The sequence below is a fragment of the Didymosphaeria variabile genome (assembly GCF_027946475.1).
Source record: "Didymosphaeria variabile strain IMI 356815 chromosome Unknown scaffold_7, whole genome shotgun sequence".
Classification (NCBI taxonomy): domain Eukaryota; kingdom Fungi; phylum Ascomycota; class Dothideomycetes; order Pleosporales; family Didymosphaeriaceae; genus Didymosphaeria; species Didymosphaeria variabile.
This window is the reverse complement of record NW_026611626.1, coordinates 750,770-776,289: the sequence shown is the minus strand read 5'-3', so window position 1 is coordinate 776,289 and position 25,520 is coordinate 750,770. Positions and strand designations below refer to the sequence as shown.

At 51.5% G+C, this 25,520-nt stretch overlaps 8 protein-coding genes across 8 annotated transcripts; 6 read left to right on the top strand and 2 right to left on the bottom strand.

Annotated features, from left to right (window-relative positions):
- Positions 1 to 19: 19 nt before the first annotated feature.
- Positions 20 to 4,906, top strand: TSC2 (Tuberous sclerosis 2-like protein; the record flags this gene model as incomplete). Its single annotated transcript, XM_056218138.1, has 2 exons — positions 20 to 3,742; positions 3,791 to 4,906. 2 exons carry the CDS (start codon positions 20 to 22, stop codon positions 4,904 to 4,906), a joined length of 4,839 nt encoding a protein of 1,612 aa, XP_056067403.1.
- Positions 4,907 to 5,882: 976 nt separating this feature from the next.
- N0V89_009386 (uncharacterized protein) lies at positions 5,883 to 7,549 on the top strand (the record flags this gene model as incomplete). Its single annotated transcript, XM_056218137.1, has 2 exons — positions 5,883 to 6,222; positions 6,270 to 7,549. 2 exons carry the CDS (start codon positions 5,883 to 5,885, stop codon positions 7,547 to 7,549), a joined length of 1,620 nt encoding a protein of 539 aa, XP_056067402.1.
- Positions 7,550 to 9,412: 1,863 nt separating this feature from the next.
- On the top strand, positions 9,413 to 10,888 carry N0V89_009385 (uncharacterized protein; the record flags this gene model as incomplete). Its single annotated transcript, XM_056218136.1, has 1 exon — positions 9,413 to 10,888. One exon carries the CDS (start codon positions 9,413 to 9,415, stop codon positions 10,886 to 10,888), a length of 1,476 nt encoding a protein of 491 aa, XP_056067401.1.
- Positions 10,889 to 12,522: 1,634 nt separating this feature from the next.
- On the top strand, positions 12,523 to 14,384 carry N0V89_009384 (uncharacterized protein; the record flags this gene model as incomplete). The annotated part of the gene is made up of 4 exons (XM_056218135.1): positions 12,523 to 13,017; positions 13,074 to 13,730; positions 13,780 to 14,079; positions 14,142 to 14,384. The coding sequence occupies 4 exons, from the start codon at positions 12,523 to 12,525 to the stop codon at positions 14,382 to 14,384; spliced, it is 1,695 nt and encodes a 564-aa protein (XP_056067400.1).
- A 794-nt stretch (positions 14,385 to 15,178) lies between these two features.
- On the bottom strand, positions 15,179 to 16,954 carry N0V89_009383 (uncharacterized protein; the record flags this gene model as incomplete). The annotated part of the gene is made up of 1 exon (XM_056218134.1): positions 15,179 to 16,954. The coding sequence occupies one exon, from the start codon at positions 16,952 to 16,954 to the stop codon at positions 15,179 to 15,181; it is 1,776 nt and encodes a 591-aa protein (XP_056067399.1).
- Positions 16,955 to 19,309: 2,355 nt separating this feature from the next.
- On the top strand, positions 19,310 to 20,506 carry N0V89_009382 (uncharacterized protein; the record flags this gene model as incomplete). Its single annotated transcript, XM_056218133.1, has 1 exon — positions 19,310 to 20,506. One exon carries the CDS (start codon positions 19,310 to 19,312, stop codon positions 20,504 to 20,506), a length of 1,197 nt encoding a protein of 398 aa, XP_056067398.1.
- Positions 20,507 to 20,943: 437 nt separating this feature from the next.
- On the top strand, positions 20,944 to 22,067 carry N0V89_009381 (uncharacterized protein; the record flags this gene model as incomplete). Its single annotated transcript, XM_056218132.1, has 2 exons — positions 20,944 to 21,483; positions 21,558 to 22,067. 2 exons carry the CDS (start codon positions 20,944 to 20,946, stop codon positions 22,065 to 22,067), a joined length of 1,050 nt encoding a protein of 349 aa, XP_056067397.1.
- A 142-nt stretch (positions 22,068 to 22,209) lies between these two features.
- N0V89_009380 (uncharacterized protein) lies at positions 22,210 to 23,706 on the bottom strand (the record flags this gene model as incomplete). The annotated part of the gene is made up of 1 exon (XM_056218131.1): positions 22,210 to 23,706. One exon carries the CDS (start codon positions 23,704 to 23,706, stop codon positions 22,210 to 22,212), a length of 1,497 nt encoding a protein of 498 aa, XP_056067396.1.
- Positions 23,707 to 25,520: the final 1,814 nt, after the last annotated feature.

The window sequence follows — 25,520 nt, the reverse complement described above, 5'->3', positions numbered from 1 at the left end:
CTACACAACAGCGAGACCTATGTCTCCGCCGGCCGACGATGTCCCGCGCACGCCAGACCGTCGCTCCTCCTCCGCCGCGCTCTTCGGTGCCTTCCGCTCTCTGACGAGCGGCCGTCTGAAGAGCCCAACACCGCCACCCTCGGCCTCGTCGACCACCTACACCCCCGCTCGTTCGTCGTCGCTCGCCGAGACCTTAGCTAGTCCATCTACCTCCGCTGATGGCTCCCTCAAACGGATAAGCGAGCAAATTGTCCCCAAACATGCGCGGCCGGTGTTGGGAGGCCCTCCCGAGCTAGATGGCCTCGTCGAACAATTGGATAGGGCTCATCCATTCGCGGAGCGGGCGGTGGCAGTGGATAAGATCTGCAAGATCATGGAGGAGTACATCATCGAGAACGTGCTTGATCTGTGGTCCCGCGCCAGCGATATGCTTCTCCCAGAGCAGCCAGATGATGTGGCGGAGTCCGGGTACAGGCTCCTCAGACACTGCGTCGGCCTGCCTAAGCTTAATGCCCTCGAACGCAACGTTCTTTTCGACGCCGCTTGCCTGCGCAAGACCGACCGCAGCTTCGACAAGCGTCTTGATATCATTGCTGCTCTTACCAAGGGCGGTCGTCATGTTGAAGCCTGCGAGTCATCGGTGACCCATTTCGTTCTGGCTTCGTTTGATGCCGTCTACAAGCAAAGCGTTGATGCATACAAAGCGTCACGGAAGTCCAGCGGCAACAAGAAGAGTGGGGAACCGGTCCAAGAGCTGGAGAATCTGGCGCAGCTGTTTCAGTACACTATTGATATCTGCAAGTTCAATTCTAAAGTGTTCAGCGACGATGATTTGGAACATTTGCTGAATAAGGTCGTATCCATATGTCAAGAAACCAGTCGCCTACCAGACATCGAAAATGCCATTCGCTTATTCGACACTGTCATCACCTATGTTCACATCCCGAGTCGCTCCTTACGCCCGTTGCTCGAAGTTCTTTGCGCCGTCCACCGCCAACTAGACGATCTTCACAAGCAGACCTGGAATACACTCAGCAACCTCTTCAAATCCCACGTTGGGCAAGTCGCCGTAAATGCCCTCTTGCGCACGTTGAACGATGGTCCCGTTCGCAAGAACCGTGACTCTAGCGCATACAGAGGAACAATTCAGGTCCTACAGCAGCTTCTTCTCGAGAATGGACGCAATGGCCTCCCTATTGTTCCTATGTCATTGTTATTCCCTGCGTTGAAAGCCTCTATGCAAAATCCTCATAAGTCCCAGGAAGAGTATGTGCTGGATCTCATAGACGCCGTGCTATCGGATACTTCGTTGAAAGATCTGCTGCTCTCCGAGGTCGATTGGACCGAGTTGCTCGACATCATCCTTACGTGCGCCGAGCGAGGTGATCAGCGTCTGCGAGGTCAATCAGAGAAGACACTGGACGATGAAACTCCTAGGAGTGGTTCGGTTTCTCGCAACACTGTAACCAACGGAGCTGGTTCCGTTGTGTCCAATGGCGATGAGGCTGCCGATGTAATTTCGAATCTCGACTTGGCCGCTCCTGATCCCCGGGTGGAAACAATGTCTCGTCATTCTGAAGACCGCGTATTCAAGATTTTAAGCAAATTAGACGGCATAAGCGGAGATCTCGACTTCGTGCAGAAAGACGCTGTCATGGATCTCTTTATGCGTTTGGCGCACCGCCTTAGCGATTCCACGGCCGAGAACGTGATCCAGTATTACGTTGACGAACGTTATCTACACCCTTCGAATGGGAAGTGGCTTGAAGCTTCTCGCAGCATGGTATCTGGAATCATCAAAGACAGTAGCAGACCACGGTCACTTCGTATCCTGGCCATAAAAGCATTGCGGGAGACCTACAACACCGTCCAGGTCTTGTGTCCAAGCGACCTCGTTCTTCAATGCGGGACGCTTCTACTGAACAACATCGATAATGAGGAGGATGTTGCCGTTCTAAATGAATTAGTTGATTTTGCTGTCGACGTCGCCGATCGAGCCTCCTGGGACCATTTCCCAGACATAGTCGAGCTCCTGAAGAGACGCATTCAGCGGACTGCGGTGCTGCACAATTCTTCAGACAGTATCGCACACGCTCTGTCTGCCTCCTTTCAGCTGGAGAGCGACAGAGCATTGGGCACTTTATGCAATGTCATCGCCACGGGCTTCGTGCGCCTATTCATTCGGAGCGTACAGCACTTCCCCCGTAAGACGCGGCTTCTGTACGAGACCTTGCGCCATATCGCGGGCACCGACGGATACGAGAGTGATGCTCGCCTCACTGTCCTGCGCCTGCTCTGCCGTTTACGGGCAGATTCCACTCATGCGCTGTACATCAATCCGTCCTCGGAAGGCAAAAGCTTGGCAGCAGTTCTTTGCAGGACGGCAGAAACAGCCACGACCTCTGCAACGGAGAGCCATTCCGGTCAGACTCGACATGATGATGCATCACCATTCCGCGAGCAGCGAAGGGTTTCGGGTAGCCCACTTCCTTCCACCCACAAGTCCGTTACTCGCTACTCCAACGCCGCTGGACGTGTATCGAAGCCTGTACCACCTCTTTGGATGTATCCGGGGCCCAAAGGCCTCCCGGAAGAGCCATCCTCTGACGTTAGCCGAGTCGTTTTCTCTCATATCAATCCTGAATTCTACCCACTCAAAGACGACATCTTGGATATGGAGATCACCTTGTGGCTCGAACTTGCCATCTCCTTGTTACAAAAGTCACCGGACTGGGAGGTCTACAGCTATGTTCTTGTGCATCTGGGACCTCAATTATCCAATCAGTCACTTGTACGAAGCTGCATACCTCAGTTGAAGATGCTTCGGAACGTCATCTGTGAGCAGATACGCAATTCATCTTTTCAGGAACCTCCACCTCACACTCTCCTGAAGAAAGCGGATGTGGCCGTGTGTTTGTTCCATATCCTCACGGTATTGATCAGCTATCACGACTATTTCGAGAAGAGCGAAGAAGACGACCTGGTCAAAGTGTTCATTCACGGGATAACGAACTGGGATAGAACACCGAAATGGTGCATCCATGCGTTGTCGGTCTGCTGCCTCGAGCTGCCACTTTCTGTCAGCAAATCCTTGGATATAGTCGTCCAGAAGGTGTCGCAGATAGTCACGAAGCCTGCGACGGCCATTCACATTTTGGATCTCCTCACTTCCTTGGCACGCATGCCTGAATTGTACAAGAATTTCAGGGAAGACGAGTTCAAAATGGTTTTTGGGGTCAGCTTTAGGTACTTGCAGCATATCCGAGATCAACGCGAGCGAGCCGCTACCTCTGCCGCTCTACACAACAACCACCGGTCCTTGCGTCATAGTGGACCTTCTCGGGAAATCACGTCGTCTCCCGATGCTGCCGCGAAGCAAACGAAGCCCGTGGAGGATGACCTACCGCAATACCTATATTCTCTGGCTTACCATGTTATTGCATTCTGGTTTATGGGTCTAAAGATGGAGGATCGCCCGAAATTGATGCCTTGGATAGCACGAAGTCTTCGATTCACAGACGGCATGGGTCGACAAACGGAGTTAGAGGAGCAGGGCCAGGTCATCGTGGACATGATGAACTTAGTATGCTATTCAGATCGTGACGAGACAGTAGCAGAAGACAGCTTCGCCAAGCCGGGCGATGGGGAGGTGTGGAAAAAGTCTTGGATTGTCGGACACAGCTTAGTCACCATAGAGACGGCTGCGAGAACAGGAGTCTCCCAGATCATTAACAGAAGACCCGTAAGTACCTCGTTCACTGCTGCACGAATATATACTAACATAGTATAGTGTGCCACCCGCTGCCTCTCCGTGCGCCCCCTGCTGGCCCCACCTCCACGCCACCAAATTCCCCTGACTGTCGGCCTTGCTGCGGAAGCTTTCGACAGCTCTTCCTACATCGGCATTCTCCCAGATGACATCTTCCAAACTTTCTATGCCGCCCTGAATTCTGGCAACGATCCACCCATTGTTTTGCCAGACGATGACATGATCCGTCGCGCGATCGCTACCTTTGATAGGATCTCGGCTATTGACAGCTACAAAGTTGGCGTCATCTACATTGGCGATGGCCAGACAGACGAACGCGACATTTTCATGAACGACATTGGACCGCCGGCTTACACGTCTTTCCTCAGCGACCTAGGTACCTTGTGTCGTCTGAAGGGCGCAAAGTTCAACACCGGCGGCCTCGATACCCGAAATGACCAAGACGGCGAATTTACCTACTGTTGGCGTGATCGGTGCATCGAGCTTGTCTTCCATATTACGACCATGATGCCCACAGACCGCAACGACGAGATGACCTATCCCAACAAGAAACGACACATTGGCAATGACTTCGTCAACATCATCTACAACGATTCTGGGCTCCCGTACAATTTTGATACCTTCCCTTCGGCATTCAATTACGTTCACATCGTCATTTCTCCCGAGTCTCGAGCATCCTTTGTAGACCGCCGCCTCGATTCAGATCCCGAGGGCAAAGATCGATATTACAAGGTACAGGTCATGACCAAGCCTGGCTTCCCAAATATTTCGCCGGCAGCTGAAACCAAAATCCTGGCAGGAAAGCATCTTGCCGCTTACTGCCGCCTCATCGCTATCAATGCTTGCGTCTTCTCGGCCGTTTGGTTCATAAAAGACGGCGGCGAGTCCGTCTCCTCGTGGCGCAATCGCCTCCGCGAGATTCAGCGTTTGCGTGAACGATACGGCGCCTCTGACGCGCATGCCATTACGTCGCCATCGTCGCCCAACAACCAACAGCTTCAACAAGGCCTCTCAAGTCCACCATCGCGAGAGAATAACCTCGCCGGCCAGTTTAAGCGCACCAGCGTCGCCACCTACATAAGCGAGGGCACAAATCGAAGCAGCATTACGAGCGGCTCGCATGATGTTGCGCAATAAAAATCGGCATACTTCAGGGGTTCTTGGTGTTTTGTGGAAGCATTTACATATATACCCTTTATTTTTGACCTTTTGTTACACAAAAAATGGTGTCGGATGCGACGAGGTGTTGTATGAAAACTGCATTGCATGGCGCTGGAATTACGGGTAGGATAGGATTGGAAGGATAGGGAGGTGCTACACAAAAGTTCTTGCATGCCATGCTGTTGATCACGAAATCGTCATGTAGCGTCTGCAGTACCATCGTACAGGTCGTATTAATAATACAATCCTTGTCGAACACCCTGATAGTGTGAAAGAGATGCAAGGCCATGACGTGTACGACACAAACACAAGCTTTTTCAGTAGGAGCGATAAGCTACGGCGCAACTCTGCTTGAAGACGACAAGATTGAGGAGGTATTCGCAGCTGCCTATTCGGGCAAAAGCAGTGCCGTCTCTAGCGTGAGCAAACCCTGCGCCAATGCCATCATCAACGTCCACCCCAGTCCTCGGCATTGCGACGCTTTGTTCGAAGAGTGCAAGCGGTGTGATTGCAAAGTGATAGAGGTGATTGACTGTAAGCATTTTCCACGACTTCAGCCGTCCGACTAGATCCTTGGTGTGATGGAGCCTCCCAAGAACAAGAACGTGCACTTGAGCTACGTGCAACTTGCGCACCCGACAATAACGTCCTTCCGAAGCGATCAACGAGGCATGCGGAAACGCTGATAACCGGGTCCTCCACGAGCCAATGATCATTCTAGAGTTAGATGGAGATGCCTATTCGGGTTTCGTATCTTCCCCACACCCATTGCTCCAGGTAGATGGCACTGCCACGGGCGGGGAGAACGGCAGCAAATATCCTTTTGACGTAGTTCTGGATTGAGACAAGATGTCTTAGCCACTCGCTGCATCTATAAATCCTCCTCGCCCCAAGCCCTCGCATTCTTCCTCCTCTCCTCCCACCGCACCCTAGTGTCATCCCGCCTCCCACCATGACACGGCTCTCAACAGTACTAGCGCTGGCATGCGCGTCCTTCGGTGCGGCCCGTAAGCCCACGCTCGAGGAACGTGGCGTCCCTGTGGACCCTACAGGAGTGAGGACTATCACGTCGCCGCAGGGCGCACAGATCCGGTTCAAGCAGCCTGGCAAAGATGGCGGGATTTGCGAGACTACGCCGGGGGTAGATGATTACGCAGGGTATATCAGTCTAGATGAGACGACAAACATGTTCTTTTGGTTTTTCGAAGCCAGGACGAATCCAAGTGAAAAGCCACTGACTTTGTGGCTAAATGGTGGGCCGGGTTCGGATAGTTTGATTGGACTTTTGCAGGGTACGTCGGTTGGCTGTGAGGGCTGAAAAGAAGCTAATCAAGTGCAGAACATGGCCCTTGCAATGTCACGGAGGATTTGAAGACACAGCTTAATCCGTACTCCTGGAACGAGGAATCCAATATGCTCTATCTATCCCAACCAGTCGGCGTCGGGTTTTCCTACGAGACCACTCGAACGGATGCAGATGGCCGCTATTCTCTAGTCGACCCAGACAAAGCCAACACAACCCACGCTGCAGCCGTGGGTGCATGGCACATTCTGCAAGCCTTCCTGGATCTCTCGCCCCAGCTCGACCCCGACATTCAAAACTTCACCTTCAACCTCTGGACCGAAAGCTACGGCGGACACTACGGCCCTGGGTTCTACAATTACTTCTACCAGCAGAATGAAGCCATCAAGAACGGTTCAATGCAGGGTGTCGAGCTGTCAATGGACACCCTCGGTATAATCAACGGCATCATCGATGAAGAAATCCAGGCGCCGTACTACCCCGAGTTCGCTGTAAACAACACCTACGGCATCAAATCCATCAACGACACCATCTACAACTTCATGAAGACCGCATATTACATTCCTGACGGATGCAGAGACCAAATCCAACAATGCAAGGAAGCACTCAGAGAGGACGCCAGCAGCGACGACACGTACGTCTACTGCTCAATGGCAACCGACCTCTGCAGATCCATGGTCGAAGAACCGTACTACGCCTACGGCGGCCGCGGCGTGTACGACATCCGCCATCCATACGACGATCCCACGCCGCCGGATTACTTCATAGATTTCTTGAACCTGGCGAGCACGCAGGAGGCCCTGGGCGTGAACATCAACTACACGAGCGCCAGTTCGCGGAACGTGTCTTACGGATTCCAAACTACGGGCGATTTCGTGTACCCGCTTATCGACGACCTAGAAGAGATCCTCGAGTACGGCGTCCGCGTCGCGCTCATCTACGGCGACGCGGATTACATCTGCAACTGGTTCGGCGGCGAAGCCATCTCGCTGGCCGTCAACTACACGCACTCTGAATCCTTCCGCGCCGCGGGCTACACGCCGTTCGTCGTTAACGGCGTGGAGCACGGTGAGACGAGGGAATACGGGAACTTTTCGTTTACGAGGATATACGAGGCTGGTCACGAGATTCCTTACTATCAGCCTGAAGCCAGTTTGGAGATTTTCAAGAGGGTGCTGGAGGGCTTGGTGATTCCCGACGGGAGTATGGCTGTGACGGGGGATTATGCGACGAATGGGAGTGCTAAGGCGACGCATACGGAGGCGTTCGTGCCGTTACCGCCGACGAGTACGCCGAGTGCGAATGCGACGGCGTAGATGGTGGTGTTGAAGTAATATGCAATGTACAGGTATAATATAAGATGTAGTCTATTGCTACTCGATGATAATTGTTCTCTCACCTGCATCACTCAGCGAGATTAGTCCTTGCTTACCTCCACGACGGAACCTCCTCACTGCGTCACAGATTCCAATTCTAATTACGTACGTTACCTATGGGTCTCATGTTCCTTAGCAAATCATACCCAAGCCTAATCAATCCGACTCTTTGATACCTTTCCCCGGCAAGGTCTCTCTAGAGCAAAAGCTATTGCTTGCAACCACGGAATCGTACGGCCACCTAGATTCCCATGAAAGTCGTTGTCGTTCTCGCTTTTGTCCTCTAAAAGGAGTTGCTTCTCGTAGACTTTCCGCTCATGTGGAAATTCACAGACAATCCACATGCAGTCCCCTTGAATCGTCATATCTGCTTGGGCACGATGCGTGATTAGACCGCGTCGCGCGCGGCGTTGAGTAGCGTCTGCGCTTGCTTGGGAGGAGCCTTGAGGTAGGTAGGCTGGGCAGTATCCCTGGTCCTGGGCCCTGGAGGTTCTCTTTCGGCACAGTATCACGCGATGTTAGGCAAAGATGATTTTTTTCGGTCTTTTAGCGGTGATGTCTAGGATGGGACGGTTCTCTTTCGGCACTTTTTATCACTTGTTGAAAGTCAACGTTTGTGGGGATAGCTTCGATGCGACTTGTTGGTGTTTCGTTCAGTGCCCAAGTGGTGGTGGGGGCCGTGGATCGCGAAGGGGCTGCTTGCTAGCCCTGCGAGCTACGCTGAACCCTGGCAGGATTCCTCATGTGTTCAAGATGCGGTTTCATTGCCAAGGAGGGAAAGTGGCCTACAATGAGACCACTGATAGAGATCGCGATACGAGTAACGGGAGTGAGAGTAAGTTTGACGCTAGCAGGGAAAGGGAGAGCGTGTCTCTGATAGGTCGAAAGTCGTTCTTCTGGGGTCACACCCTACACTTGGCGGGCGCTTCCCGTCTCAAACATAGCCCCCTGCGTTGCGGCGCAGTCGAATGCCAGACTACTTATCTGGTTCAACCGATTGGAATTCAGATGGAAAGGAGCAAGTCCAACATCACACATTTACAGAGACATTGTCTAGTCACAATAACTGCACATTTGTTCTTGCGAAAATGGCCTTTCAATTGCCAGCTACATATTCAACCCCTCCTAAACCGAGCGGAGACCCGTCGTTCGTCGTGAATGTTCCGTCTAGAGAGACTTCATTCGCTTTTAAATCGTTTAAAGCCGGCACCGGCCGCTATACATCCACCGGCCGCCGGATTAAAGTCAAATTACCACGTTCAGCGAGACCATCTGCCACTCAGTGGACTTGGGATACGTCTGAAGAGGAAGAAGAAAGTCTACTTCATCCTCAGCGATCTCGCCATCAGAATCTTTCTCACTTCCTCCCTGAAGCCAAAGTGTTAACTGTCCCCGTCCCAAGCCCACATAGCGCAGTTGCAGCTGAAGGGAACGACAAAGAAGTCAAAGAAATGACCCAGGCAAATGTTACTGAGGAAGGTGAAACGACTGGCAAGAGGGACAATTCACCACCGACTTCGGCACCTACATCGCGACCGCCCTCATTCGGAAACGTATCGCCCATACATAACCACTACGTCCGCTTCTCAACCTAGAACCGGTACAGGATCGACTCTGAACTCCACTGCGGCTTATAATTTCAATTTCGAACTTACTCTCTCCGAAATTCCTACTCTCCCCGAAACTCCGCCAATGAGTCTTTCTAATAATTTATTGTTTGATGAGGTCTTCAAGATTCAAGAGTTAGACCGCAAAACTCATCGCTGCCGATGCCTTGACGCACAAGGCGCTCAGTGTAAATCCATGGTCCCAAGATGTCACAGTCTCGACATCAAACTCGTAGAGAATGCGCTTGGAGATAAGTATTTCCTTGGACTCAAGGAAATTCGAGATCTCGCGACGTACAATGTGTGTGACGCGCACACCAAGCAGTCAGCGGAGCTTGCAGAAGAATGGATACGGCTTGCAAAACTGACTAAGGCCGCGCGAAAGTTTTGGCTAAACCTGCAGAGATCTCTCTTAGAAGACCCCGATGCCTTGTCGTACTGGTGTGCGGACTTGGCTGTTGCTGAGGCTCGACGGACGTATTGGTTGGACCAGCCGAAGTCTCTCTCAGAGGCGTCTCAAGCGTTGTGGAAATCGTATGCCGAATTTGCGACTGCTGAGGTTCGACGGATACTTGCGCAAGATGAGATAACGGTGCGGGCTGAGAAAGAGAAGACCGCGCTCTATGACGAGTCGCAGAAGACAATAGTGTGGCTGCGGACGAAGATCGACAACATCGGGAGTGAGGTCCTTCCAGCCGAAGGACCCAACGAGCCATATAGAAGACTTACAGCGTATTTTGATGAGATCTTCTCTCTGGTAATGAAGATCAATGATCTCACAACTGAGAATTCTTCACTCAAAAAAGCCCGAGACTCAACTGAAGACGCATTCGCGAAAGAGAGGTCACGCAACCAGCGGGACCTTCAAGAGGCTAAAGGCCTCTATGGGGACTCTCAAAGAACCATCCAATCGCTTCGCAAGGACCTTTCCGCTTTGATTTCTAAGGTTTACCAATTGACGACCGAGAACTCTGCCCTCAAAGAAGGAAAAGAAGCAGCTGAAAACACTCTTACTACAGAGAGAGAACGCGGTCAACAGGACCTTCAAGATGCTAAAGGCCTCTATGAGGGCTCTCAAAGAACCGTTGAAGCACTACGCAAGCAGGCTGACGCTCTAAACTTGTGCATCGACGAGCTCACAACTAAAGAATCTTCCTTTAAGACCTCGCTAGATTCAGTACAGGATGCGCTGACCAAGGAGAAGTTACGCAACCGAGAGCTCGAGATCAGGCTCGAAGAGAGGATAGCGCTGGGCATCCAGACACAAGACACACCCGAGACAAAGCTCGAGAAGTACCTACGCGAGGAACTGGACAAATCCCAGCGTCAAGTTCTGCAGCAGCAGAAGGACTTCGAAAAGTTGCGGGACGACTATGTGCGACTTCAAATCACGAATGCGACTCTCGAGAGTCAGTTTGAACAGGTCAAAGCTGTCAAGGAAGAGCTTAACCGTACCTCTCAGAAAGAATGTCAAGAGCTTGCTGGAAGGAATTCTGATCTTTCGAACCAATTGCACCACACAAGGGCTCAGTTTGAGCAGCTGAAGGCCGGTTTGGCGGCTATGGAAAGGGGAAATGAGGGAGAGGCGGCAAAGGCAAAGTTCAGTCTACGAGACATCTACAGAAGGCCAAAGCATGAGCCTTCGAGGCTGCTCACACCGCCCACAGAATAGTGATGCTTTTGTAAGAGACACATATCTCAAGATTGTTTGTTGTAACGCTAATCCTTTGACCAGAAGGCAGCAGTCCGCGCGAGGAAATCTTTCGTAGTCATTATTTGGTACATGTAAAACATACCACAGATGTACAACAAGGGCATTCGCCTGCAGTTTCCAAGATTCCCCTCTCAGCTCCACACCTGTTCTTCTACCACGGCCTCGACTTGGTCGGAGTCTGTCCCAGCCCGGTCCCCGAGGATTATCTCGATAAAGACTTTGCTCGGTAAAGGCTTTGACCAGGAGTATCAACAGATACCCTGTAAAGGACCGACCAGGAAAAATGATACAGTGTCCCGAGACTCCCATCCAAGATCGCGCTCACGTGTGGCTGAATTTAACGACAATGATATCCAAGGTATGGCTGAAGCTTGCTTTGCAATAGGAATAATCACTATATCTAGAAAGATCCAGTGACGTCAGGCTAGATAGAACGCTTAAAAGCTATGCGTTGAAGGCAGTGGTTACAGACTTCTACAGAATGTTGCGTTTAAGAGCTACGTCAGAGCGTCTATACTCTGAAGTATTTCCGTGCTGCCTCATTTGCCAGTCACGTGCTGTATCAAGCCAATCAGACAAGCGCGATAGAGCTGTAAGGCCAATTAGAGTAGACAGGGTCATGTGACTGGCATAATCTAGGTAGCCCTCAAGTACGAAAAGTGCGCATGGTGACATGCATGGTAATCTCGCGCGAATCATGTAGTCCGCACATGGGAAACGCGGCACAGGCGCGCGGCTTGGCTCGTCAGGTGGCGCATGCAGGTTGGATGATTCTGTCACCAATTGGAGCCTCGTGACATGTCTTTGCGGCAAGTCCATTCCTTGTCGTGGGTGTGCGATTTTCTTGATTCGGGATGTCAAATGGCATTGTTGATATAAGATTCGATGAACGTCTACCGGTTGAACATGATTCAAGTTGGATTACGTCATTAGTGCACCCGTCCCGTTCACGGTCACCTTAGCCAGGAACCGCCGTCTTCAACCAACTCTGAGCAGCGACCAGCTCCCCGGGGACACCGAACGGTGACCGCACGTGCCGTCAAAGTCTGTGTAACCCGTTCACGCATCCGGCCACTCATGGCCCAGGCGGCCGTGTCCGAAGTTCGAAGTCCACAGCTTTGGCCACTTGCTCCTCGGAGCATCTCCAATCGTGTTCTTCTCTTGCTATCCTGCATCGAATTTCTTCACTTAGGCCTGGCACTACTGGTAGCATCGTGGGCCTCAAAGCCTAGAGGCATCACCTCGAGATCGCAAGCTCGAAAAAATTCTGGCAACGGAGTACGACGCAGGCGGATTTCCGTACATGTCGTCATGGATACACGTCCTCACAAAGCGATCCCATTCGTCTTGCCTTATCAAGTTGGGTCTTGCGCCGCGAATCTGCAAACCCCACAGCTCTTATTCGATCGCGTAGATGTTAGCGGCTCGTCGCATAGATCCTAGTGCGTGAGGTAGTCAGTAGCGCCTTCACAGTGCGCCTCTTACTGTTGGATATATTACCCTGGCGCGCCATGTGAAACCCTGCATTTGCCTGGCCCTTTGCATGCGCTCACCTCGCGTGTCCAGCTGTCGACTTTTTCTTTGTTTGGGACATGGCGACCAGCTCTTATAACGACCCTACGGTAGGGCTAGATGAGGCGCAGAAGCCTCCAATCGAGAAGACACGGTCCAAGGTCGATGTTCCAATTTACAATGATGTCGAGCGGGTGTCGTCGACGGACATCTCCTTCGGAGCGATTCTTAAGGGTACAGCCGCGAATCCTATGACCACATTCGAAAAGAAGGCTGCGCTCATCAACGTTGAGTTGGACAATTTTGGTATGGGAAGATACCAGATATGCATCTGGTTTCTCTGCGGTTTTGGATACTTTCTTGACCTTGCATGGTCTCAGGGCATTGGCCTGATCGCTACCGCCGTGTACCAGGAGATGGATGTCCCAGATGCGCGAACAGGAGACATCTGGTCGCTAGCCAATGCTGGACTTGCTATTGGGGCGCTGACGTTTGGCTTGTTGGTCGATGTTATCGGGAGAAAATGGGCGTTCAATTTGACCTGCTTGATCACTTCCGTTTTCGGACTTCTTATTGTAAGTCTCCGGTGGTGTGCATCGTTAAGCCCGACATGTAGCTGACTGTCTTTCAGGCTGCTCCAAAGTACAACTACGAAGCCGTGTGTGGAATTTATTTTCTCGCGTCTCTTGGATTGGGAGGCAACATTCCCATCGACGCTACCATCGCTCTGGAATTTCTTCCGCAGAGTCGCCGCAACCTGGTCGCCCTCTTGTCGCTTTGGCAACCCATTGGCGTTATTGCTGCGTCCGGCATAGCGTACGGCACTGCAGCCAAATGGCGCTGCGATGTTGATCTACCTTCGTGCAAGGCCGTTGGCGCGGGAGAGGCTTGCTGCACCGTTTCAAGCAACATGGGTTGGCGCTACGAGGTCATTATCCTCGGTTGCGTAACTCTATTCATCTTTTTCCTACGCTTCTTCGTGTTCAACTTTTACGAGTCGCCAAAGTTTTTGCTTAGCAGGGGCAGGGAGGCTGAAGCCATCGAAGTGCTGCACAAGATTGCGAAATTCAATCGCGCACTACCGCCAACCTTGACCTTGGACATGTTCGCGGCGATCGACGAAACAGACTCCAACGTCTCGGTTGTTCCTACCGGTGGCCCACAAACGCGAGCCCAGACCGCGAAGAACGTAGGCAGGGGTTTCGTCAAGGAGTTCGCGCGCTTGAAGGGAGTCTTCGCGAACAGACTACAGCTCTTCATCTTCATTCTTCTCGCTATCGCCTACATGGTAATACTACCCTTTCCATATCATCGAATCATGCTAATCTCACTCTCAGGGCGACTACTGGTCCTTCAATCTCGCCAGCTCCTTCCTGCCCATTATCCTCCTCCGGAACAACGTCTCAGACGGCCGAGGTTCCGTATCAGACACCTACCAGCAATACATCATCATCTACGCCCCCGGCATCATCGGAGCTCTCCTCGCCCTAGTCTCAGTGCAGATGCCGCTCGTCGGTCGCAAATGGTCGCTTGTCTTCTCCGCCGTCTGCCAGGGTCTCGCAATGGCCATGTACACCCAGGTCGAAAACACCGCAGGCTACGTGGGTCTCAATGCCCTCGAGTATATCATGCAGACCGTAAGAACCTCTGCCACGTTTTCCCCCTGCATAAGAATGTATTGTCCACTAACCCCCACCAGTATTTCAACGCCGTCCTGTACGCCTCTGCACCCGAACTCTTCGACACAAGCTACCGCGGTAGCGTCAGCGGCATGCTCTCCTGCCTCGGCCGCTTGTCGGGCATCGTCGCGCCGTTCGCGGGCGCGAGCTACCTTGCGGACAAGAGCTCGGGCATTTTGTGGTTGGGGGCGGGCGGGATTTGGCTCGCTGCGTTTGTGATGGTGTTTCTGCCGGTGGAGATGCGGAATAGGCAGATGTTTTAGGTGTGGTTTATAGGGTTTGAAATGTAGAAATGGAAAATTACTAGGGAGGTTACGATGATGAGTTGTGGCGTGTGGCTGTGTTGGTGTCACTATTTCTAATTTCGACGGAATGACTGAGTGATGATGTGTGAATGGAAAATTCTGGTTGGAAGACTCGGATTATGGCATGTATTTGTCGTGCATGCAAGAGACAGGTATGTGTTCGTCTCGCACAATGTGAAAGGTCTCGGTTCCTTGTACTGAAAGCCTAACGCATCAAGCGCAATGTTCAATGTCCGACCTGAACGCGAAGAGATAGCGCTTTGTACAGTTGACGACGAATGTACATGCCGTATGATAGCCTGACAACTCTCCCTTGCGTTGTTTCAGAGTATTATCAGGCGGAGGGTACTCTAAAAGAGGATAGGCGTCGTATAGACGGAAGTCCTTTCTAGCGTCACCAATCAGCAGCGCAAGCATGATCGATATCTAGGCGGCGCACGTATGTAGATAAGGGTATGGGAGATGTAGGAGGATAGAAGTGGGAAAGCGATGCAGAGGTTAACTGTGCTATTAGTACTAGTAAGCAGCCTCTTAGCAATTTAAAATTCTCCAAGCATAATTACTCAATAGTCTAACAAATTATACTACATTCATCCCCATAGATGCCGCCTAACAGAACGTGAGAAAAAAAAGAACTCCCTCTTGCTTCTGCTGGAAAGACTTTAGGTGCCAGCACCTCGGCTCATAATCATAACGCGCCACAATATTATGGCCATCCAGTCGATTGGACCTTCGCCCAAACTTCGCCTCCATTACCACAACAAGGGCGCGAAGGGGTTCGTATCCAAGCGGAAAGTCATCGCATTCCCCGCGAAGCCAACGTCTTCCTCCGCGATGTACAATTCATCCCTCTCCATCTCCTGCTCTAGAGCGTCGATCATCTCCTTGATCCCGAAGTCGAAATATAAGAATGGCTGTAGTTCAAACAGCGACTTCTCATACTGCTGGAACATCAGAGAGATGCTCCACACCGGTACTGCATCGGCCTCGTGCATGGCGCGCCAGAAAGCTTTCTTATGCGTCTTGAACGGCACCTCGCCCTTCTCCGCCCACTCGAGCACAGCGACCATGTTGGAGGCGTGCGGAACGTGGAACTCCAGGCGTCGCGTCCAGTCACTTCTACAGAAGTCGCACGCGATGACCCCGCAGGTGGAACACCTGAAGTGGAAGTACGGCATCGTGTAGTCGCAGACTGAGCATGAGTCACCGGTGTTGCGGTAGCTCCACGTATGTCCGCAGTCGATGCGCGCGGTCGTCAGGGAGTCGAATGAATGCTCAGCGAGAGGGAATGTGGTATCCAGTTGGTCGCGATACTCGCGTTCCGCTTCCTCTTCTGGATCGATGTGGACAATGGGTTCCGGCTGATAGATGGTGCCCCAGCCGTAAAGCTCACCCTGGTGTTCGCCCCAGCCGTACAGCTCACCCTGGTGTTCGTGATGGTCGGCATAGTCGTCGCCATCATTCGAGTCCCGGTCGCTGTCGTAGTCCCAATGATTAGGACCAATATTGCTATCCTGCGCGGCGAGGGGCTCTTCACCTTTCCGGTTCAGACCTTCTCGGTTGAGACCCGTATCGCGATGGAGCCCTCGCTCGGTGTTCTCGTACCCCTCATCGTCATACCCATCTTCAGGATCTCTATATACGGGGCAACCGTCAGCAGCGTGGAAGTCCTCCCAGGGCAGCAAGCAAATGAAGCACCATTCATAACGGCAGAATTGGCACGTCATATGGTTGCACGCTGACTCATGCTCGATGTACATGCGGCATCCAGGGCACTTCTTGATGCGGCAGTCGTCGGAGTACGGCGGTAGCCAGTCGGGCTTCGCGTCGGGGTCGTTCGGATCGGTGCAGCGGTGGTGCTCTTGCCATGCGCCTTTGCATCCCACGCACATGGTCGTTCCGCATGCGCAGGTGGCTAGGCTATACTGCCCCTTATCCTGAAAAGTTTTCGGTGGAAGCCAAGCTCGATAGTCCACGCAGTATAGCTTCAGAGCAGGCGGCGTGTAATACTCTTGCTCCTTTCGGCCGTAGGTCTCATTGACTTCATGTGGCAGGAGTTGCTGTACCAAGCGACGCCGAAGAATGATCGGGCCGCGACGGCTACCGGAGGCTTTCATACAGCACTTGACCGGGAAGATGCCGGAGACTGGATTCTCCGCTGCAAGCGTGAATGTCTGGACGACGCAGTCATTGCAGATGAAATGCTCTGCGCATGAGACTATACCGTCTTTCATGAGAAACTCCCCTGTGCAGATTGAGCAATCGTAAAGGGCGACGGCTTCTGGGTCTTCGGTCCCATTGCTCTCCTCTGCTCCATTGGCAGCTTCTGCCCTGCCAATCTCTTCCGAATTGTCAGCGTCCTGCGCCTGACGATCCTTCCCTGTCTTATATGGTTGAGCAGGTGTCTGTTTCTGCTGGCCGAAATCGCGTCTACGGCGAGGATGGCGACGGCGCTCTGCGTGCGGTGAATCCGTGCCGTGCATCGTACCGGACGATGGCAAAGGCGAGGGCTCGGTGCCTGGTTGCATATCCAGGTTTTTGTGGGGGTTCAGCGTTGCCCTTCAAGGGAGCGTTGGATCACAAGTAGAACTTTGAGTTAGGTACAGTTGCTCTGTTGTGATGGGGGACCGGTTCCGTACTGTGCCTAAGTTTCAGGGGCAACGCGGGTTGACTGGCTCTCGTGAAGCACGGAAGGGTTACGATCGCTTCTTTGGAAAGATGTGAAGGTAGGGTTGAGTTTTTGCTTTTGGGCTCGTGCTGTAGCTGATCGTTTTCTGGGATAATTTTGGAGCAGGTGGGCTTCCACCTTTTTAAACCAAATGCTGCGCCTATACAATGTCTCGTGCATTATGCACGAACACGGTCTTTCACCCCCAAATCCTCCAGACCACATTGTAAGTTTCCTTTCACTAAACAATGCTGCCCATCCCTGCTCAACCCCAGAAGACAGCGCGAGCAGACTCTGGTCTGCAATACGGCCTCCACCCGAAAAGGTCGTAACTACTCATCTTCTACGTCGCCACCTCATCACGCGTAGGGTATGAGCACATATCGATGTTATGCGTGTATTTAGCGGGGGTACTGGCTGCCTTTGCTGGGTAAATCGAGTCCTTTGAAGGCGTACGTACTTGAAGAAAGTGCTGGCTAGAAGGCTAACTGAACCAGAAAAACTAATTAGAAAAAGCTTATATAAAATGATTGAAACAATTAGCAGTAGCGCTAACATAAGAAAATAGACAGTAACGACAGTAAATGTCCCCCTTGGAGGTAAGGGAGGAATAGTAGGCAATCAAGAGACCTATGGGCGGAGTGAGGCGACGATAAAGGATAAGGGCGCTCGCAGGCACAGAGGGCCCTAATATACCTTATCTAGATGACGATCGCTGAACAAACAGCAAGCAGATGGGATTTGTTCTGACCACGCCGTAGAACCACACAATCTGAGATTGTCTCACCTTATCTGTTAGCGCAGACGGCACATTCAGCAGTACTACAAGGCCTTTTCAGTGGGTTGAATATCGTCGAATACGGAGACGCATCGTCTAATGTTCTCCAGGGACGATCCAGTCAAGTTATTGGAAGTAGAGTGCCAAGCTCATGCTAAGATTTGCTCAGCGTATGGCAGGGGCAGACACAATCTAATGCTTGCGGATGATCACCATGACGCCGGCGAAGTAGTGGAACACTCACAGATGGCACCACTGACATCAGGAACGCAAGCAGGCTCGAGGTGGAAAGCAACGTCGAAATCGAAAGCAACGTCGAAATGGAAGGTTAATACAAGCTCGAAGAAGCCGCAGGAAACGCCCGACAAGCATACTCATCGACCTGGGACTGGTCATCGACAGGGAATCACCATCGCGAGATTGAAGCTGTTCGAGGGGTTCCGGTTTTAAAAATTTGCTTTTCTCGTCATCGGGTTCTCATGCGGCCATGCTCGGTTTGCTAATAGGGCTGTTACAGGTGGAATAGATGCCTCTTACTCAAGGGAATCTCTATTAATATCTTGGAGCGAGGTCATACTTCGGGAATGGAAATATCCAAGCTTGAAAGCCTTGCTGGAAAAGACTAGAAATTGGGAAATTAAAGTCTTCCTCTGCATAAGTGACTGCAGGTCTGTCAGTTTTTAGTACTGGGCAACATCAGTATCTCTACCAGTTCTCAAAACCTTTAGCTATCGTGGATATTCTATCTTTGAGCCAAGATTGACATGCTCATAAGTAATTGACGACTGTTACTGAGCGTCCATCGCAGAAGCCCCAGCACGTACGTGCATCGACCACGTTGTCGGCAGGAACTTTCGAAACTCAGTCTGAACATGCCATTACAAAGGGTTCTAAACATTGTATGTAGCATTGGAAATGGGGCAAAGGAAACTAAAGCTTGTGCGTAGTTGTTGGCTGTCCTTCGAGGAATTTAAGTCACGCTAACCCGAAGTGGACAATTGCATCACGCCATCGGCTTAGTAAAGCCTAGCCACCTAACGGCGCCGATAAAATTATCACCAGCGCAAGTTCGCAACCCCTTGTGACGACGCTTCTTTGGGGTTTTGTGGGTGAAGCTTGCGGAGCGAATATCAGTTTTCGAAATCGTGATATTGTTGCCTAGATCTGGTACTTTCATACTCAACTGGCGCCCACTATCCTAAACAGTCGCCAAAATCGCTCGTGCCTGAGGAGCCTTTGTTTTTACCACACTTGAACTTACACTTCACGCACGACTCCGCCTCTCTATCCAAAACAATGGCAACTCTCCTTTGGACTTCTGGCGCGTGCCAAAAAGCAGCTTCCGCTGCCCATGTTCGGACATTCGCGTCGGTAGCGCCCGCCGTTTCTTCGTCTCGAAGTCACAAGGTAGTGGTGGTTGGCGGAGGCACAGCGGGAATGACAGTCAGCCACCAGCTCCTACGAACCGGAAAGTTTTCTCAAGATGATATTGCGATTGTCGACCCAGCCGAGTGGCATCACTACCAACCTGGATGGACCTTAGTAGGTGGAGGCTTGAAGAACAAGGAAGACCTGCGGCAACCTCTTACAAAGCTCGTCGATCCGAAGCTCAAGTTTTATAACGAGCAAGTGGGCGCATTTGCACCGGAAGAGAACCTCATTACGCTTAGCAACGGTGACAAAGTGAACTACGAGCAGCTGGTTGTTGCCCCTGGTATTAATGTCGATACTAGCACGATCAAGGGTCTGCCCGAGGCTTTGGCTGACCCAAAATCGCTAGTATCAACCATCTTCAAGTACGATACTTGCGACAAAGCTTCGAGGAACATCAAGGACTTCAAGAAGGGTAATGCCATTTTCACCCACCCAGCTGGAGCGATTAAGTGTGCAGGTGCTCCTCAAAAGATCATGTGGCTGGCTTCGGACCATTGGCAACGCACAGGCTCATACAACTACAAAGACCCTTCCTCATCATCCATCAACATCTCCTTCGCAACCGGCCTTCCTGTCATGTTCGGTGTACCCAAGTACAGCGCCACTCTGGAGGCGCTGCGCAAAGAGAGGGGCATTGAAGGTCTCTTCCAACACGATCTCGTCGAAATCAACGGTGACACTGCCATCTTCGCGCGTCCTGACGGCGGGGACAAAGTCACGAAGAGATTCGATCTACTACACGCAGTACCGAAGATGGGCCCATATCCCTTCGTTAAGAACAGCGCTCTCGCTGACCAAGCCGGCTACGTCGACGTCGATCAAGCAACGCTCCAACACAAGAAGTTCGCCAACGTCTGGTCCGCCGGCGATGCGTCTTCGCTTCCAACTTCTAAGACCGCCGCCGCGGTCACCGCTCAAGCTCCCGTTTTAGTTAGCAACATGCTACGAAGTATGAATGGACAGGAAGTCGAGACTGGCTATGACGGATATACGTCATGCCCGTTGTTGACTGAGTATGGCAAGGTGTTGCTGGCGGAGTTCAAGTACGGTGGTGTACCGAAGGAGACGTTCGGGAAGCTGTTCGATCAAGCCACTCCAAAGAGGGCTTTCTACTATCTAAAGAAGGATTTCTTCCCATGGGTGTACCAGAACCATATGGTCAAGGGTCGGTGGGGTGGACCGAAGGGCTTCATCCGGTGAAAAGGGCCAGGCAAATTCTAAACCCGTTTACGTCACTGGGAGATGACTTGTGCTAAATGAGCACAAAAAAGTAAGGATGTTTGATTAGGTTGGCAAAGGGAAGACGGGTGTAGAGAATGATAGTCGGTGCGTCTGTAAGATAAGACGATGTCAAAACTCGAAGAATCGAAATATGTCAAGACGCAAAAGTTCCCGTTTCCGTCGAGTCGTCTACACACCGTAGGAGTCATCACGATTATCTCTTCACCACCGTACGAAGTTCTTGAGCAACCCATGTATTTGGCGCTAATCCTGAATAGGGAAGCGCTGGTCTGGCAAATGCTCAATTGCTGCCTGAACAACGACCTTTTGACGTCGGCCCACTGCTCTCTATCTGCATGCACCAGAACGCCCTCTTTAAAATCACTCCTGTAGGCGCGCCAGTTGGCAGAAGCAGCATGTCTACCCTTCCAGCCGAAATAAAAGAAGAGATTCTCACTGCCCTGGTTGAATCCTGTGGCGACGAAGACCCCGCATACGTATGGACCCAGTTACGCAACCTCTCCCACTTCCAACGGCGCCGCATTGAGAACCGTTTCGAGAGCTTCTGGTTACCCAAGCTGTCAATTACGGTATACCACGGCGTATGGTACTCATTCGACTACGCTTATGTTGGCCCCCATGCGTCGTTGACTGAGGGTATCGCTACCTACAAACAAGTTCCGGGCCGGGACGGTGCTTTCAGTAAAGAAACGGAAGATCTTTTGAAGGCATCAACGTACGAGAGACTGAATGCCCCAAATCCAGAATTGATTTTGCGCTTTGGCGAAGGGTTTGGAGATACTGGTGAATTGAGAGGTGGTTATATTATCAATGACAGCGAGCTTCCGGGATTGGAAGCGAGCGAAGATGGCCTTGTTCTTCGTTTTGATTGGCGCGCGGCTCTAGACGCTCTCTTTCGAGAGGAAATGCTGCTTCGGAAGTTTCGCGATGAGATGGTATGTTCATCACACTCTCTTATCAAAATATTCGTTGCGTGGGACATTATGTGCATCAGACTGATTGTATGCAGATGGACGCTGCGATGCGTGACTCTCGGCAGCTTCCCTCTGTTCGGGACGACCCACGAGCTCAAAATAGGTACCTTATCAAGTGCTTATCGCTTGAGATCCAAATGGCGAGTCGTGCTGCGGTGCGACGCCATAGACGCGCTCGCGCGGATCTCAACGGGCCTTACGTGCCCATGTTCAAGCTGGCGTCCCAGAGGCTTCATTGCCAGAAGCCGGATGAGCCAACTCCGGCAACGTTAGAAAATCGAGTGTCTGACCCGGATATCTTTGAGATTGTGCAGAGCGAAGAAAGTGTGGTTTTATGTCTGCCGGAATGGCGTGAGTTGAACAATAATGCCCTTTTAGAGCTCTACGCAGAGGAGTTTGGCTGGTCTTCTTGTAAGTGGCACGACCGAAGGGATGACGTGGATTATCAGCAGGAACGAGCAAGTTTCTGGAAATCTAAGGATCAAAATGAAGTCCTAGATCTCAATAGGCTGAGGAACCGGCGGCGGTACGATCCTATGGACTGATATCTAGAGAAATTGTGACGACTTCTTCTTAGCCGCTCAAGACTATCATTGTCTTGTTACCCATTATCTGTATATACACCTGTCTATCTTGTTACCCCGTAGTACTTCTCTTATGAGAACAACTATGAGGAGTGCTGCGCGATCAATTTGGAAGAACAACGCCATCATATTCCCACTGCGTTGCGGCGTTCTTGCTTATCTTGAAGGACTGTATCGTCCCATTACTTTCTAGCCCTATAAATCGTGCCTCGTCTGGAGCAGCTACTAATGCACCCGCTGTGAAGTTGAACGTCGATGGAGCTTTTGCAAACTCAGGTGTGGAACTCCCCGTCCAGTTTCCTGTTTGATTGCTGTACTGATTCATAAGTAACTGACTCCCGTCACCGGCGGTGGACAGGAGTAGCAGGTCATTCGAAGTTGATGCTGAAGCTCCGGAAGCAGGGATGATAGCGGATGATAGTTGTAGTGGACTCCCATCGGAAGCTGTACGTGACGCCTCTACTCTCGTTCCTATGTCTAGGTCAGCCAGCGCACGGCGAAAGACACTCAAGTTATACTTACTAGGTCCTGCATCATACCATAACTTCTCTTGTAGCTCTGTCGGCGTCTGGAGATATAACTTCGGAATGAAGGTGATATTATCGCTCGAGCTTTGTGATCCGGTGGAAGTCATAGTGAGCCCTGTACCCATTTGTGGGTCTGTACCAGTCGCATCCTGCCGCTTTCCCCAGTCCTGTTGACTTATCAAAGCAAGCTCACCACCCGCCATCTGAAAGGTGATATGTATCCAATCATGCTCGCATTGACTTCCTTTGCAAGACATACTAAAAGCCGCAAGTTGCGAGTCGTTTGCTGCAGGATGTTTGACGCCCATGTTTGACAGACAACACGCATTCCAGCCCGTCTTTGCCGTTATTACATTTGTGTTCATTTGCTCAACCGTGTTTTGCTCTGAGAGATAGAAAAGTGCGATTGTGTTGAACTTTGGCCAGGGGTGAAGACGCACAGTGGCCGCGAGTGGTGTACCTGGTTTTGCTGGATTGAATTGTTTATCGTATGCATTATCCGCATCTATAGTTCCGCCGAGGGTCAGGTTGACCAGAGTCCACTCATTTGATTCTGATTCCCATATTGATGCCATCAAGTCATGTGTGACTGCTTGCCAAAAGACGGCACGGTAGTGGACGCCCGTGTCATCACCACTCGTCCAGTTTACGGCGCTGAGCTTCGATGTGCTGAGGACTTGCGAGCTATTTTCGCTTGGTTGATGATCTGGGTCATCCGTTGGCTTCTGTGTTTCTTCGGCCTGCTTCGAATGTCTTGAGCCCAAGATCCCCCCAGTGACGGCACCGATGATGACCACAAGGCCAATCAAAACGCTAAAAATGATGAGTCGCCGTCGTCGTCGCAAGTAATATATCTCTTTTCCATTGCCGACGGCGGCAGGTTTGACCGCTGGGTTCCCAGAAGACGGCCTTATGAGGGCCTGATCCGGAACTGCTTCCGGTAATGCATGTGGGTCAAGTGCTATAGGTGCGCTTGAATATTCAGGAACTTTGTACATCCACGTCTCTGAAACGTTCGTGTGGACCTCTAGATTGCTGAAGGATGAGCGGCGCTCTGATGCCGTTTCCGGCATTGTAGAATACACGTGTCTGCAGAACGAAAGAGAGAGCGTTATTCGAGGTAGGAAGAGAGGGAAAGCGTACAACGATCGAAGACGAGTTCAGTGCTGTTACTGTGTGAATAACTCCGGTCTCTGATAGCTGTAGACCGGCGTGCACTAAACTACTTTGAACTAGAAGCTAACCTCTTATTCAACATGCTGGGCTGTCGCATATTATGCGGCGACAAAACGTGCTTGCCAAGGTGCTACGGATTTCTATTGACATCCTCAATTCGCTATAATGGTAGCTGTCGCGTTGCCGAGTGACCCGCGCCGTCCCTTTGCGCATCATGTCCGGAAGGAAGACCTCTTGTTCGCACAGCCATGCATGAGGCATCCAATGCCCGCACCAATCCGAGACGTTTGCTGTCAATAGGTCAAAGCGGCCAAGGCACGCCTGTTTGAAAGAGGGGCCAATCTCCCAGGGAAGGTTAAGTGGCCTCTATTGGCCCGCACTAGGTTTGTGGGGGCTAGTAATCGCCCTCACGTACCACCACCAGCCTCTCCACAGCCACGACGGCTTCATTAAGATGCGCTCAGCTACAGACACTAAGGTAGCAATGCCACGGATGTCAAGAACACATGGTACATCCAAAGGATCAGAGCCCGCCTTTCAAATTACTGGTGCTTGCGAAAGTTGTCGACCTCTCTGACGATCGCGAATCAATCGCCATCTCGCCGGTCATGATCCTGTGGGAACTCGAGCAATGTCTAGTTCGGTACAGAACACTATGAATTGCACAAACCAGGGGGGGTCCATTTGAGAATCGACGGAGGCCGCAGGCGGACTTCCACCGATGTCACACGCTCTAAAATCTTCAGAATCGGCTTTTTGAGAGAGGCGAACTCGAAGTACTGATAGAGACGTGTATGCCTCTGGATTGGCTGTGGCGGTCAATCAGCCTGGTTGGTGCGGATATTATTTTGGGCCAATCGAAGAATAGCACTTGCAGTATCCTGTAAATTGGGCAGGGTACAAGTTACTTCGACAAGCATCGAGAGTTAGGATGACTAATTGGTGGTATGCCTTTATTGTGCATCGCGCGAATTGTATGAGTGGAGTCTTTCTTATTGAGTTCAGGTACTGCTGGACTAGCGATGCGCAGTTCCTTACGCGCTTGTGTCGGTTTGCAACATTGAGTGCGCGAGAATGTTGTTGAGATTTGCGTAAGCTATATCAGATATCTCTGCTCGCACAAGCGTACTTTGGAAGATTCTGAAAGTAAGTACTCCAGGATGTCGATCTTCTGTATGAAACGCCGTTGACGTGACCACGTAGCGGTACCGCATGAACATATAGGTAGGTGTACCAAATGACGTGCATACATGACACTGCATGGAATTAGATTACAGTGGGAGACATACACGACGGCTGAAAACTAAGTCACCGTTAGACCGACAGTGCAGCGCACCTGGGCATATTCGGCATCATGTCATGTTGCATAGGTAGGTATGGTAGAGCTCGGGTGATCATCGCACCGACAGGGCTGGCGGAAAAACAGACCCATGACAGGAGGATCACACGCCATCGTACCCCACAACTTCGCCATGCACCTTACCAAGTCGAAGCGCGACCGAACCAATGTTATCCTCACGATGTGGGGTCGTACAATTCGCCGAGTGCCGCTGAGGCTCCCCCGGGACTAGTCGTTCAATTCGGTACGCGGACCATCGTATTTGCAAGATTATGATCGCGATGACCGAGGCTTAGCATTTTATCTGCAGGTACATAAAACATGCATGGCGCGGCCAGAGCCTGTCTCGGTGCTTTGTTGGAAACTTCGAAA